General features: G+C 39.4%; 1 protein-coding gene across 1 annotated transcript in view; it reads left to right on the plus strand.

Moving 5' to 3' along the window:
• The window catches only part of LOC122551335 (collagen alpha-3(VI) chain-like), a 154,848-nt gene extending 144,468 nt beyond the window's left edge, over window positions 1-10,380 (plus strand). The window contains exons 49-52 of the mRNA XM_043693062.1: window positions 1,369-1,539; window positions 1,684-1,734; window positions 5,893-6,063; window positions 9,361-10,380. Coding sequence (XP_043548997.1) covers window positions 1,369-1,539; window positions 1,684-1,734; window positions 5,893-6,063; window positions 9,361-9,401 — 434 coding nt within the window. The 3' untranslated portion in view covers window positions 9,402-10,380. The remainder of the gene's footprint in view (window positions 1-1,368; window positions 1,540-1,683; window positions 1,735-5,892; window positions 6,064-9,360) is intronic.
• The last annotated feature ends 4,252 nt before the right edge of the window (window positions 10,381-14,632 follow it).

The raw sequence follows: 14,632 nt of genomic DNA on the forward strand, positions 1-14,632 counted from the left end.
ACAGGCTTTGATAGAGTAGATATACAGTTTTCACTGAAGGGGAAGAACAAACCTAAAGGCAATCAATGCAAAATATTCATCAAGAAGGCAAATATCGAATTCAGAAGAAATATATTTAATCAGCGAGGTTGATATGAAATTTGCTCCTAAGTAGAATGATTAAGAAAAACAATATGGCATTTCTGGGAAAAATAGGTAAGCATATGAGGAAAAAAGGAAGAATTAGTCAGGCGGGTAATGTTAAATGAGAAAGGATTGCAGTAGCTGATATGGAGCATGAAATGCACATCTGGATAGAACAACTCATTCCTATGTTGTATATTGCGCATAAGTAAGTAGACTTTTAACACATTGATTCCTGAAGAAGGGCTTATGCCCGAAACGTCAATTCTCCTGCTCCTCGGATGCTGCCTGGCCTGCTGTGTTTTTCCAGCACCACACTTTTCAACTCTGGTCTCCAGCATCTGCAGTCCTCACTTTCTCCGACTTTTAACACATATAACTCAGTGATAAGTATTGAGGGGCAGGTAGAAATTTGAGTGCTGGCGTAATTACCAGCAATTCCATTTCCAACGGTTATCAACAATGAATCCTCAAGCCAGAATTCTTCCAATGGAGTACACTCTGACTACAGGAGCTGTTTCATTCTATTTCATTTCTTTGATTTATATTGAACCAAACAGGATTTTCTTATAGTGTTATTATATAAATAAATTGGGTAATTTAGTTTGGGTCAGGGATGGCTTACTGGACTAATTATTGTTACATTGCCTGATGTATAATGTTGTAACATACACTTCTTATTATGTGAGTAAAGAAAGGCACAAAGTTCCAGTGAATCACTGATATGGCCTGGTAATATTTAACAAAGTTCTTCCGCTGAAACACGCTGCTCTGAAACCACTTAATTTGCAGTCTCGCTGGATTCAGTACAATATGAGGAGATTCAAAAGCTTTGAATACATATGCAGATGGCTGTGAGCCTTTTCATATGTTACAGTCCATACAGGTCCGCAATGCAATAAACTCCTTGTTGCCGTATATGGGCCAGTCAAGGGGCAAGACTCCCTCACAGGCGAAGAGAAATTATTACTACACAGCGCCATTATCTTTTCAGTTACATTTGCTGTCAACCTCTTGAGATAGGTCCCTGTGTCACCAGATAAACTAACTCTGCACTGCTAGTATTACATGAAGTTTGTCTCCTGCAGCGATGTTGCAAAACTAATGAGGAATTTTCCACCATGATGATACCAAACACCAATGGAGTGACAGTAATGACTTTTCAACTTGCATTAGCATTGCCTTATCCCATTTTATTCTAATAGTTTGTGTTAACAATTCATATTTTACACATAAATTTCACAGATCGGTGCATGCTGGATTTTGACGTTGGATCGCAGTGCTTAGAGTATAGTGCAAAATGGTTCTTTGACAGCAAAAACAACATCTGCACTCAGTTCTGGTATGGCGGCTGTGACGGTAATGGTAATAGGTTTGACACAGAAGCTGAGTGCATTACAGAATGCACAAAAACAAGTAAGTAATATAGCCGGGGAGGGAATACACCAAATTGCCTAGAATCAGCACTGTCCGCTGTTCAGTTGTTTTTCTGGCAGATGTTTTAGAGAATAGCTGATTGAAAAAAGATTAAACTGAATACCTCACCATTTTCTTCCACAGTACTAGAAGAAAACATACCAGAACCCAAGCCTGCAGGAATCACATTGTCAGGTAAATGCTACCTACTCTTCATAGCTATCAGCACCTTCACCATCCAACAAAATGAGTACCTGTTTTGCTCATACTTTTCTGGACAACCTCTCCAGAGAAATAAAGGAGTAGACAGGAGATTGGGCAAGGCTGAGAGAAAAGTAAATGTAAGCAGGGAAAGGAGACCACCCAATGTCCTTTGAGGAATACAGAAAAGAGACAGAGAGAGAGAGAAAAGTTGAGGTCAACAGAGATCAGGCAGGGTCACAGTGATGTGATTGACATGCACAAGATCCTGAATCAATCCTGAAAGATGCACTTGGGAAAGATGTTTCCCCTTGTGGGTCAGTCCAAAACTGGATGGCAATGTTTTAAAATTAGGGCTCACCCTTGTAGGAAAAGATGAGTAAAATATTTCCTCCCAAAGGGTTATGTGACTTTGGAACTCTCACTCAGAAGGCTGTGCAAGTGGGGTCATTAAGTATTTTTAAGGCGTAGGTAGATTACTTCTTGTTAGACAAGAAAATTGAAGATTACTGGAGATAAGTGGAAATGTGGAGATTTTGATGCAATGATTTTCATGAATTGTGAAGAAGGTTCAAGGGACTGAAATGGTAAACTTCTGCTCTTATTTTGTATGATCATTTTGACCAATGACAGAAGGTGAAAAACTGCGTGGCTGTGTGGGTGTTTGCATGCATATGCGTGTGTGCTTAAATGGATGTGTGAAGAATGAGAGGTGATCTTATAGAAGTGCACAAAATATTTTAAAGGGATAGACCAAGTAGCTGCAGGTAAGGTGTCTTCCCTGGAAGAGGGTTGATGTGGACTTGATGGGCTGAATGGCCTGCTCCACACTGTAGGAGTTCTATGATCAGTGTTTAAGTTTACATCTGATGCTGATCAATTTTTAATGGCTAAAGGTTATTAAGGGATATGGAGCGAAGAGCGAGTTTCTGGAGTTAAATTACAGATCAGCCATGATCTCACTGAATGATGAATAGGCTTAAGGGACTGTGGCCTGCTTCTATTCCTATTTTCTTTTATGTACAAATTTAAGGAAGAGATAGCACCATACAATTAGTATAGAGAAATTTTCCCTTTGTATGTAACCATATTCTCTGAGGAAAGAGTGTTTGATGGAGCAATGTTAAAGGAACTCTGCATCACACCTAAAGAATTGTATTCCCCACCAAAAGCATAAGACGTTGGCAAGGAGAGGTGGTTAATATTAACTTAATCCCCAACATGTAACCTGACATGATCAGATCAGCCAATTGGATTTCTTCATTCCATGAATTTTGATGCAAAGTAAATTCAGACACACGCAACATAGCCAATTTGACTACACCAATCTCCCACTACAAATGTTAATTTCCAGATGCCTAGAAGACAACTTCTGTATTGAAGATGAAGAAGTGACTGTAACTGATTGAAGATTCGGTGATAGGGCAGTTCTGATGAAGTTTTACTCTGTGTCAACTCCTTATTGGAGCTGAGCTGGATTGGCTAAATACTGACATTTGATGCAGAGTATGTAAAACACGGTATTTTCAGTTGTGCCACCTCTCACCCCTAACAGTGAGAAGAATTTGAAAAGACGCTGGATTCTGCTGGAACTGGTACTGTACACACCTCAGAATAGTGGTTATGAGAATGTCTGGTTGGTGGGAAGACTTATTGTTATGAGTCAGTAAGGAATTTCCAAGGAGTTATAGATAGGTTGAATGAGTGGGCAAAAACTTACAGATGGAGTTTAATTAGGAAAGTGTGAAGTCTTGCACTTTGATAGGAAGAATCAAAAGGCCGGCTATTATTTAAATGGAGAAAGACTCCAAAGAAATATAGTGCAGAGGGTTGTGGGTGTTCTTGTGCATGAAACACAAGAGGTTAGCTTGTGGATGCAGCAAGTAATTAGAAGAACAAATGGAATATTGGCCTTTATTGCTAGCAGTTTGGAGTTTAAAGTAGGGAAGTATTGTTACAACTGAACAGGACACTGTCCAGGATTCCTGATGAAGGATTTTTGCCCGAAATGTCAATTTTCCTGCTCCTCGGATGCTGCCTGTGCTTTTCCAGCACCACTCTAATCCAGACTCTGGTTTCCAGCATCTGCAGTCCTCGTTTTTACCTACTGTACAGGATGTTTGTGAACCTGCACAGTTTTGGTCTCTTTATTTAAAGAAGGATAGATGGCAATGGAGATTCACTGAGCTAATTCTTGGAATGAATGGATTGACAGCCTGATGAAGGACTTTTGCCCGAAACATCGATTTTCCTACTCCTCGGATGCTGCCTGACCTGCTGTGCTTTTCCAGCACCACTCTAATCTTGACTCTTATCTCCAGCATCTGCAGTACCCACTTCTGCCACACTAAACAGGTTGAGGCTATTATTCATTAGAGTTAGGAAGAATGAGGGTCTTATTAAAACATACAAGATTCTGAGGGGGCTTGACAGGATAAATGTTGGGAGATGTTTTCTTCAGTGGGGTAATCTTGAACTAGGTGACTCAGTAACATTATAAGTGAGTACTCATTTAAAGTTGAGTTGTGAAAGAGTTTCTTCTCACAGAGGTAATGAATGTCTGAAATTCTCAATTCCAGAGCATGGTGGAGGCTAAGTCACTGAAAGTATTCAAAAACAAAATAGCTCGCTTTTTGAAATGTTGGGAAGTCAAGGGCAATGAGGAACTGGCACAAAAGAGGATTGTCACTCTTGGTCTTAATGCTGCGCTAACCCTTAAATAAAATAGGATCTGCCAGAACTTAGGGCAGGACCTCTCAATACAAAATATGGCTCTGAACCACTTAAGCAGATGTTACATCAGATGAGCAAAACAGAGATACAAACATAAGATTTGATACATCTTATAGCAAAAGAGAGATAAGTCCTAAGTAGCATCAAAAAGGAAAGTGAGGGTTTCAGGAGAAGGTTGCATTGCACAGAGCTTAGAAAGCCAACACCACAACCTCTAACAACGTGAAGCAATTTGAAATCAGGGATACACAAGAGACCAGAATAGGAGGAGGACAGATATCTTGAAGGGTTTTGGTCCTGAAGAGGATTACAGAGGAAAGGATATGCAAGAATAAGGAGGATGTTGAAAATGAGGATGTAAATAGCAAAATAGATGCAATACTTAACCTGGAATCAGTCCAGGTGAGCAATCACAGAGCTGTTGTGTGGAAAAGATTTAGTGTACACTAAGACATGGGCTGAAGATCAAGGGGTGAAGTGCATTTGAACAATGTTGATATTTCTGCAGTAAGTGCTGCTGTATTACTACTTCATGGATATTCACTGTAGAAATGAAATTGTACAGTTCAGGAAGCTTTGCTGATATTTGATGAAAGACTTTGGAGAGGAGATTGGTCAGAGCTTTGTTCTGTGTAACAATTATTTTTTTGTTTTTCATTCATGGGATGTAGCTGTTTCTGGTTGGGCCAGCATTTATTGTCTATCATTAGTTACAGAAGGTAGTCGTGGGTGCCTTCTTGAGTTGCAGTCTTTTTTGGTGTAGGTACACCCACAATGATGCTAAAGAGGGAATTCCAGGATTTTGACCAGGTGGCAGTGAAGGGACAGCAATATTTTTCCAATTTAGGATGATGAGTGGCTTGGAGGGGAACTTATGTGTGACTTTCCCATGTATCTTCTGTCCTAGTCGATCAAGATGGTAGTGGTTGTGGGTTCAGAAAATGCTGTCTAAGGGGCCTTAGTGCATTTCTTTAGTGCATCTTGCAGATGGTACACATTGTTGCAACTTTGCATTGGTAGTGGAGGGAGTGAGGATTGAATCTTACCAGAAGTAGACTAGGTGTCATTTTTGGTAAGCTTATGACTTGTGTCTTGTACATCATGGACGAGCTTTGGGGAGCCAAGAGGTGTGTTACTTATTGCTGGATTTCTAGCCTCTGAGCTGCTCTTGTAGTCACAATATTTATATGGCTACTCCAGTTCAATGTTTGATCAATAGTAACCCCCAGAATGTTGTTAGTAAGGGATTCAGCGACGGTAATGCCATTGAATATTAGTTAGATTCTCTCTTGTTGGAAACACTTTTTCTTTTCCACCCCTCATCCATCTAAGTTGGTGCATATACACAATTTTAAATTCTCCTGAATTATGCTCTGCTCAGTTGTTTAACATTCACCTTTATTACATATGTTTTCACAGTTAATGATATATGTCAACTACGTCGGGATGAGGGAAATTGCCGAAATTTTTCTCTTAAGTGGTACTATGATGTAAAGACTAAAACGTGCACACGGTTCTGGTATGGTGGATGCAATGGAAATGCAAACAGGTTCAATACGCAGGATGAATGTACAAAGGCATGTGCTGAAGGTAAGCAATTTGCAGTGCCAATGCAGGGCAGCATAGTAGGAACCAAATCTCTCTGCCTAGCTCTATTATTAAATTCTACAAGGCTATTGTAGAATTGAAAATCCTTGAGAATCAGTAAAGATCCATCTGACAATGCCTCTGGGAGGTCAGAACTAGAGAGGAAACTGGTGCCCATTAACATGTCACATATAACATTTTACAGAACACAGTACAGTAACAATTTGAAGGATACAATCAGGTAAAATAATTGGAGGATTTAGTACTCACCTTCATATTTCTCATTAAAACATAGGCAAAATGACAGTGGGCCCAGGGCTTTAACTTCTGGCCTCTTGCATCAATTTATACGTAAACAACTACTAAGAGCATTTATTCTTTTGCCCAAAAGATTAATTCTGAAATGGCATGCTACAAAATGTGTTTGTTTCTAAATAAAGGTACATTCTATGCTTTTTCTTGAACTAAAACCATAGTATAAATTAGATGCAGATTAAATGTCCATGTATTCTGCCCTAACAAACTCCCTAGTTCAATATCAGTCCCAGAATAACACTACACCAAAGTGAAATTTCCACCTGCTTGGATACATTGACGAGTTAAAGAGTAATGATTTCAGTTACTTATAACCGTAACTTGATGTCTGAACAGAAGCAAGAAAACATTCAGATACATCAAGGTGGAGACATGATTATAACTGTATCCATCATAATGATGTATAACATTAATGACAACTATAAAACTCATAGTTAAAGGAAAAAATTAAACATGGATTGAGAAAATGTTTAGACAACTAACTGTTCAATTAAATTGGTCTTCAAACAATTTAAAAACAAACAGAACACCAAATCAATTTTGTAGACATTGTCTGTCATAAACGACAAATTTAAAGGATTACATGACAGATAGATCAATGAAACCTATCCGTGAAATGTAACTCTGAAGTAGGCAAAGAGTATATTTTTCAAGAATTTGTTGAACAGCTCTGAAGATGGAGAAACCAGAAGCCAGTACATACATGAATAAGAAGGGCTGACAAATGGAACTAGATTAATTTAGGATATCTGGTTGGCATGGACAAGTTGGTTTGTTTCTGTGCTGTACATCTCTATGACTCTATATACTGTTCTTCTGCACTATATGCGAATAAAGTGCATTCCATATACTCTCCCATCAAGTGTCCCATTCTTGTGCAAAGTGAATTATTGTGAACCACAGAATGAAGGAGGTTGAGTACGGTTGACCTAGTAGAGCCATCTTAAGACGAGATTCCCAAAGTTACGTACTGTTTCCAAAATATCCCTCCATTTGCTTGACTTTCAAATTGTCAATTAAGGTTGAAACTTTATTGCTGGAACAGCACAGCAGGTCAGGCAGCATCCAGGGAACAGGAGATTCGACGTTTCGGGCACAGGCCCTTCTTCAGGAATGAGCAGAGAGTGTTCAGCAGGAGAAGATAAAAGGTAGGGAGGAGGGACTTGGAGGAGGGACGTTGGAAATTTGATAGGTGGAAAGAGGTCAAGGTGAGGGTGATAGGTCGGAGTAGGATGGAGGCGGAGAGGTCAACAAGAAGACTGCAGGTCAGGAAGGCGGTGCCAGGCGGGAGGGATTCGGCTGAGACAAGGGGGGGGGAGGGGGATGAAGAAACTGGTGAAGTCCAAGTTCATCCCCTGCGGTTGGAGGGTTCCCAGTCGGAAGATAAGACGCTCCTCCTCCGACCGTCGGGTTGTTGTGGTTTGGCGGTGGATGAGTCCAATGACCTGCATATCCTCGGTGGAGTGGGAGGGGGAGTTGAAATGCTGTGCCACAGGTTGGTTGGGGTGGTTCGTCCGGGTGGCCCAGAGGTGATGTCCATATCCCTTGAATTAGTTTTTAAAACATTTAACAGGTATGGGAATCTGCATTAACTTTGGGGGCTGAAATCACGGGTGCACCAGTCAAAGCAACTGACATTCCATCTAACCAAGACACCCAGTGGGTTTGAACTCTTGTACCTTATTTGAACACATCAGTCATGATTCTTCACCACTGGTCAAAAGCAGAATGTCACAGAGGGTCAGGCCATCACTGGAGACCCATGGAAATGATTCCTGACAGCATGAGTGAGGAAGGAGACTAGTTGGAGAGGACAGCAGTTGGAATATTGAGTGATTAAAAGCAGAGGAAATCCACAGCATCTCTGCACTCTTGGAAGAGCCCCTCTCCACCTCTGAGCCACAAAAATTTGACCCCCAAGTATTTCTTTCAGTGCTGTTTCTGATCACTGTGTACTTTGACTCTAGTTATGTTATGGGGGCATGTCGAGTTCAGGTTTCCCATAATGAGGAATCTTATCCTGCCCCTTTCCCCTACTCATGAAAACAGGATCAGTCGGAACTGAGGGTGGGACTTCTAGATTAGAGGTCCCATTTCCATTTGGACAAGCTGTAGTCTCCAAAAACAGAGTCCCAATCTCCAGTTTTATCTACACTCACTCCAGCTAATTTAATGTCCATTTTGTTTGTATAAACTGATAATGTATATTTCTTAATAGTGAAACAATAAAAGAGAATAATAAAGCACAAATGATTTGCATTTATTTATCTTTTAGTAACCTCTCATGGCAATTCTAATGTATTTATTTGTGAAATAAGCAAGCAATAATTTCATACCAAATGATTGATATACCATATACTAACTTTAATATAAAAGTTAACCAAAAACAAAAAGAAATTTGCTATCAAAATGTCAACAATACTTCTATTTTCCATAGTGAGATAGATGGATATTTAAACCAAATTACATTTGGAGACATATCACAGTCCCACACGGCTCTCTAACATTAAAATATAGACCTCGGGCAATGAAGCTGAATAGGATAAAGTTAGGCAGCTCTGTCAAATCCTTGAGCTAAGATGAACTTTATGTAGTATTCTTGCCCTACCACAGGGGTGATATATTACTACTCAGAATGCAGAGTAGGTAAAATGAGACCTCATCAGCTTTCAAGTACCATGCAGAATAATTGTAAAGTTTTTGAGGTGAGTAAGACAGTACTGCTCATTCCTGAAGAAGGGCCTGTGCCCGAAACGTCGAATCTCCTGTTCCCTGGATGCTGCCTGACCTGCTGTGCTGTTCCAGCAATAAAGTTTCAACTTTGATCTCCAGCATCTGCAGTCCTCACTTTCTCCTTTCAAATTGTCAATTAAGCCCATCTAACTTATGTTTATGTGCTACAGTTATATTTAGTCAACTGCTCCAGTTATGCACACAGGTACTTTTAAAGAAAGGAATATAAAATACTTTTTTGTTGTTTTTAAGGACTGATTCAAACCAGAATGGTAACTTCAATGGGAACGTAAGTGAAATGGAACCTACGCCCTACATATACCTCTGATCGGAGCCAGCGTCTACAGGCTGCCATCAATCCCAATATGCTAAAGGTTCAACAGATACCTTGCACTGTATTTCCAATAGCTTTCATTAATCAAATGTTGAAGAGTTTGAAATCTTTTAAAGCTGCATGTTATAATGGTGCTATCTTTGAGTCTGGGTGCTAACTTTATGTGGACATAATGTGTCCACTTTTGCATACATAGACATCTATACAGCTTGTTACTCTTGTCTGTTTGTTTTACATTTTCTCATACTTAATACGAACATTTCTAACCTTCACATCACTTAATTGTAAAAAAAAATTGTAACTGACTAAGTGGCACTATAATAATTTTTTATATAAAAATACATGATTTACACAGAACAAAATCTTATACGAATCACTTTGGGACAAAATTATATTAAAACAAGCTTTCATTGTATGTATATGCTTTGAACTTTTTTAAAAGGAGGGTGAATTATTACAGTGTTAGTTCACTAGCTGAAATGAGACATATACCCACAAGACATGTAAAAATTCAACATGTGGATACTCAATTGCAAAAGTAACCTAAAAAAAATTTCTCTTATTCAAGAAAGTTTTACAGTGAGATTTTAAAAGAGTTGCTCTATCTTGTTAAAAATTTCTCCCTGTACTGGCTCTCATGAGGAAAAATTGTAATTTAATGTACTTTGTAAACGTTTCTAATTTTGGAATTGTGATGGATTATGTACATATAAGCAATTTCCAATCGTGAGCTATTTGGCACCTTGAAAAGACAACATAAGAACCCTTTTAGCAATACTACTGGGATTAAACTTTAATCTAGTTTACTTTCAATTCCTAGGCTTTAATGTATCAATCATTTGTAAGGTGTTGTATTTTTATGACATTGTTATATTGTAAGACTTTAATAAAGATAGAAATGAGAAACTTTCTAATAAAATGGTTCTTAAACTTGGAAATTTAAGTCTTCCGGTTGTTGATTTCCACTGTCTCTCCACAGGTGCTGCCAACTTGTCAAGTTTCTCCAGAAACTTCAATGTTTTTGCTGCCGGTGTTGTTTATTTCTGTTGATTTTAAAGTTCTTGAGTTGAACATAATGCCAGTATCAAAAATGTACCTGCTATCAATATTACACACAGGCCATAGAATTACACCAAAACTGATCATTGAACCCAACCAGTCCATGCTGGCATTTGAGCTTCATTTGAATCTCTCCGTTCTTTTTCTCATCAAAAACTACAATTTCCTCCCTCAATTCATCTATATTTTTGCTCCCTTTGGCAGCAAGTTCATATTCCTACCACTCTAACGTTTTTATTTTCTGAATTCTGTTTTGGATTTCTTGGTGTCAGTCTTATGTTGTTGGTATATAGTTACATTCTTCCCCACAGGATGAACCATTTTATTTGATATCAAAACCTTTCATGATTTTAGAGTCCCTTACTGTGTTACATATTTCTCTAACTCTTCTTGAAAGGAAGAGACCCAGTTGATTATTCATCATATTTCTCATATCTAGGTATTCTTTGAATCTTCATTGACTATTTTATTATATTTTCCATCATTGAACTTCATAACTGTAGATATTATGTTAGCCAACTGGATTAGCCAACTCTGGCACTACACTTTTTAGGGGATTTTTAAATATGTATGCCAATACTTCTTCCAACTCTTTCCTGGATTCTCTCAAAATGGATGCAATCCACCAAGATCAGAAATTTTAATCTGTTCAAGTAGGATTGTAGAGTCATAGAATAGTTATAGCACAGAAGGAAGTCATTCAGCCAGTAATATCTGTTCTATCTCTTTGAAAGAACTGTTGACATATTGCAAATTTCTCCCCTTCTCCCAAAGACCTGCACACATTTCTTTATAGGTATTAATCCAATGTCTCAGTTGAACCTACCTCCCGCACATTCTCACACTGGCATTTTACGATATTAAGCACTCACTGCCTGAAGAAGTTGTTCCTCATGTCACCATTGTTCCTTTTGCCAATTGCCTTAAATCTGTGCCCAGGTTATCGATCTTTCCATCAATGATTGAAGTGCTTCTACCAAACCTCCTCTTCAACATCTTTTCTCAAGGGAAAACAGCCTTAGCTTCTGCAGTCTATCTGGTCCGTTAAAGTTCCTCATCCCTGGAACGATTGCCATGCATCTATTCTGCACTTTCTCTAATGCCATCACATCCATCCTAAAGTGTGGTGTGCAGGGTTGGACACAATAATCCAGTTGAAATAGAAACGGTGCTTCCTGTAAGTTTGTTTTCTTTATTCAATCATCAGATGTGGACAACACCAGTAAGGCCAGCATTTCTTGCCACATTTATAACTGCCTTTGAACTGAATGGCTTGTTGGACCATTTCAGGAGCAGTTAAGAGTCAAACACATTTCTGAAGATCTGGAGTTACATGTAACCCAGAATGGGTAAGAGTGAGATTCAATTATATTATTACAATAAAATTACTGAAACATCAGGTGTAATCTTTTTAGGAGCTTGAATGACATGGTATACAATGAGATATGTGACAGATTCATATTCAGCGATGCCTATCTCAATGTCAGAGACAAATTGTTGCATCTTTTTTACTGAGTCCAAGGCAGTAAGATGTCATTATCTCTTGGCAGTGATGATTTGCCTATTAGGAGATTGTTGCCTATTAACAACCTTATTGATTGCACACCATGCATCATTAATATGCAGCCTCTTTCTTTCAATCCCCTGCAAGCAAACTAGACAAAGAGTTCTCGATGTGGAACTCGGGTAACTTCAGCTCACCACTGGCTGCAAAGAGGTTCCAGGTTGAACATGAGGCATCAACAATTCAGAGCATGATCATGTGCACCAGCTAGATGCATCCCAGATCTACAGGCATTGGTATTAAATGTGCCTGTCTTAAAAAACCCTTCAAGTGGACCCTTCAAGTCCACTTTTTTTTTAAAATTCACTGGCTAGGCCAGCATTTATTACCCATCCCTAGTTGCTCTTAAGAAAGTGGTTCATTAACCACTGTAGTCCATTTGGTGCATGTTGATCAACAATGCTGATAGGGAGAGAAATCCAGGATTTTGTCCTAATGACAATGTCAGGAAGGTGAGCATGGTGAGTGGCTTGGAGGGGAGCTTGCAGGTGGTTGTGTTCTCATACATCTGCTGCCCTTACATGTGGTCATGTACTGAAGTGAGCTGTCTTAGGACTTTTGGTGAATATGTTCAGAGCATCTTGTGAATGGGACACATTGCTAAGTGTGTGACACACTACTGAGCCTCGGTGGAGGAGGGAGTGGGTATCTGTGGATGTAGTGACAAAGTGGGCTGCTTTGTCGTGGATGGTATGAGGCTTCTTGAGTATTCTACATTTCAATATTGCACCTCGGGCTGCACCAGTAACCATCATCCTAATGCTGCTTCCCTGCCTTATCTTGCTTTGCCTTGCCTTGCTTTCTTTATGCTTTGCCTCTTAGTCAGATTCACAATTCTATAATATTGCAGAGTCACAAAATTGTCATTGCTGGTAGTAGTCCTCAGCCAAGTCAAGGGAAATAACCTTCAGTCAGTGGCTGTCAGCACACTAAATCAAGGCTAGCCTTTCATTCTGAAATAACTGCATAGAGGCCAGTATCCCATCACCAAGTCACACTTTATTTACTTTTGCATAATATATTGGCTGTGGACAGCCAGCTCGGAGTCAGTCTCCTGAACTGAGGAGATTCTAAATCCCCTGTTCATTTTTTTTTCTTTTTCTTTACTAAGGAGATTCTAATCTCCTAGTTATAGATTTATTGTTTTTTTCCCCAGCACATATATTTGTGCATGGGTTGGTGCAAGACACAGTGAAAACACCAAGTGAAAATACCTTTATTAATATTTCATCACCAGGAAAGACACCCATGTGGCCAAATAGCCAGTGACAGTAAAGCCCAGAGGGAGCTATGTTTACATAAAAAAACGTGGAGGGGAGGTAGGGACTAAATCAAAATAGAGTTAGAGTGGGAAATAAAGCACTCCACTCCCTGCGGTGTCCAACTCTCCCTAAAGAGGTCAAGAGTATAGGTAGACACTGTGTGCTCCTCTTCTAGGGATACCCAGCCAGGACATAACCGGGGAAAATGGGATTTCCTGTTTATATTTTTTCTAACAATTTCCTGTTTATACTTTTTAAATTTCTTTTTTTTCTTACAAAGAAAAAACAAATACAAAAACCAATAAAGAAACTCAAAGCGAAACAAATATCTTCCCTAAATAAGGGGAAAGAAAAAGAAATTCTCCTCCTCAAAACCAGCAGGAACACATCGACTGTGGCCCAGCCAGTACCGAGTCATTGCTCTAAGCTAAGGAGTTTCTAATCCCCTGGTTATCTTTTGTTCTCCTGTCCTCGATTGAGAAGATTTTAATTCCCTGGTTATCTTTTTTTTACTTTTCCCCCACACTCTAGCCTAACAGCGGTAGTGCTTATATTTTCCCCAGCACCCATGTTGTGTGTGTGCAGGTGTGAGACACAGTGAAAGACACAAGGTGTACAAATCTTTATTCATTTTCCACCACCAGGGAGAAAGGAAACACCTGAGTGGCCAGTGACAAGCAAAGCCCTTCACATCAAAGGGCAATGCTGCATGATCAAAAAAGTGAAGGGGAGGGCAGGGATTAAATCAAAATAGAATTGGAGGGGGAAATAAAACACTCCACTCCCTGCGGTGCTCATCTCTCCCTAAAGAGGTCAAGAGTATTGGTAGACACCACGTGCTCCTCCTGTAGGGATACCCAGGCCAGAACAAACCGGGGAAGAGGGGATCTCCTTTTTATATATTTTTCAATAATCTCCTGTTTATGTTTATTTTTAGAGTCAGTCCCTGAACTGAGGAGATTCTGAATCCCCTGTTTGTATTTTTTCTCTAAGAAAACCAAAAAGAACAAATATCCTGTCTGGAAAAAAGGTGGGGGGGAAGAAAAAGAAACTCTCCTCTTCCAAAACACAGAGACCAACAGCGGCATTAGCAGGAACACACTGACTGTAACCCAGCCAGCTCAGAGTCAGTCCTTGAACTGAGGAGTTTCTGAATCCTCTGTTTATATATTTTTTTCTTTTTCTTGGTATGAGACACAGTGAAAGACAACAGGTGTACAAATCTTTATTCAATTTCCACCACCAGGAAGAGAGGAAATGTCCAAGTAGCCAGTGACAAGGCGCAATGCCCTTCCCATCAAAGGG

The sequence above is a fragment of the Chiloscyllium plagiosum genome, chromosome 7 (assembly GCF_004010195.1).
Source record: "Chiloscyllium plagiosum isolate BGI_BamShark_2017 chromosome 7, ASM401019v2, whole genome shotgun sequence".
Classification (NCBI taxonomy): Eukaryota; Metazoa; Chordata; class Chondrichthyes; order Orectolobiformes; family Hemiscylliidae; genus Chiloscyllium; species Chiloscyllium plagiosum.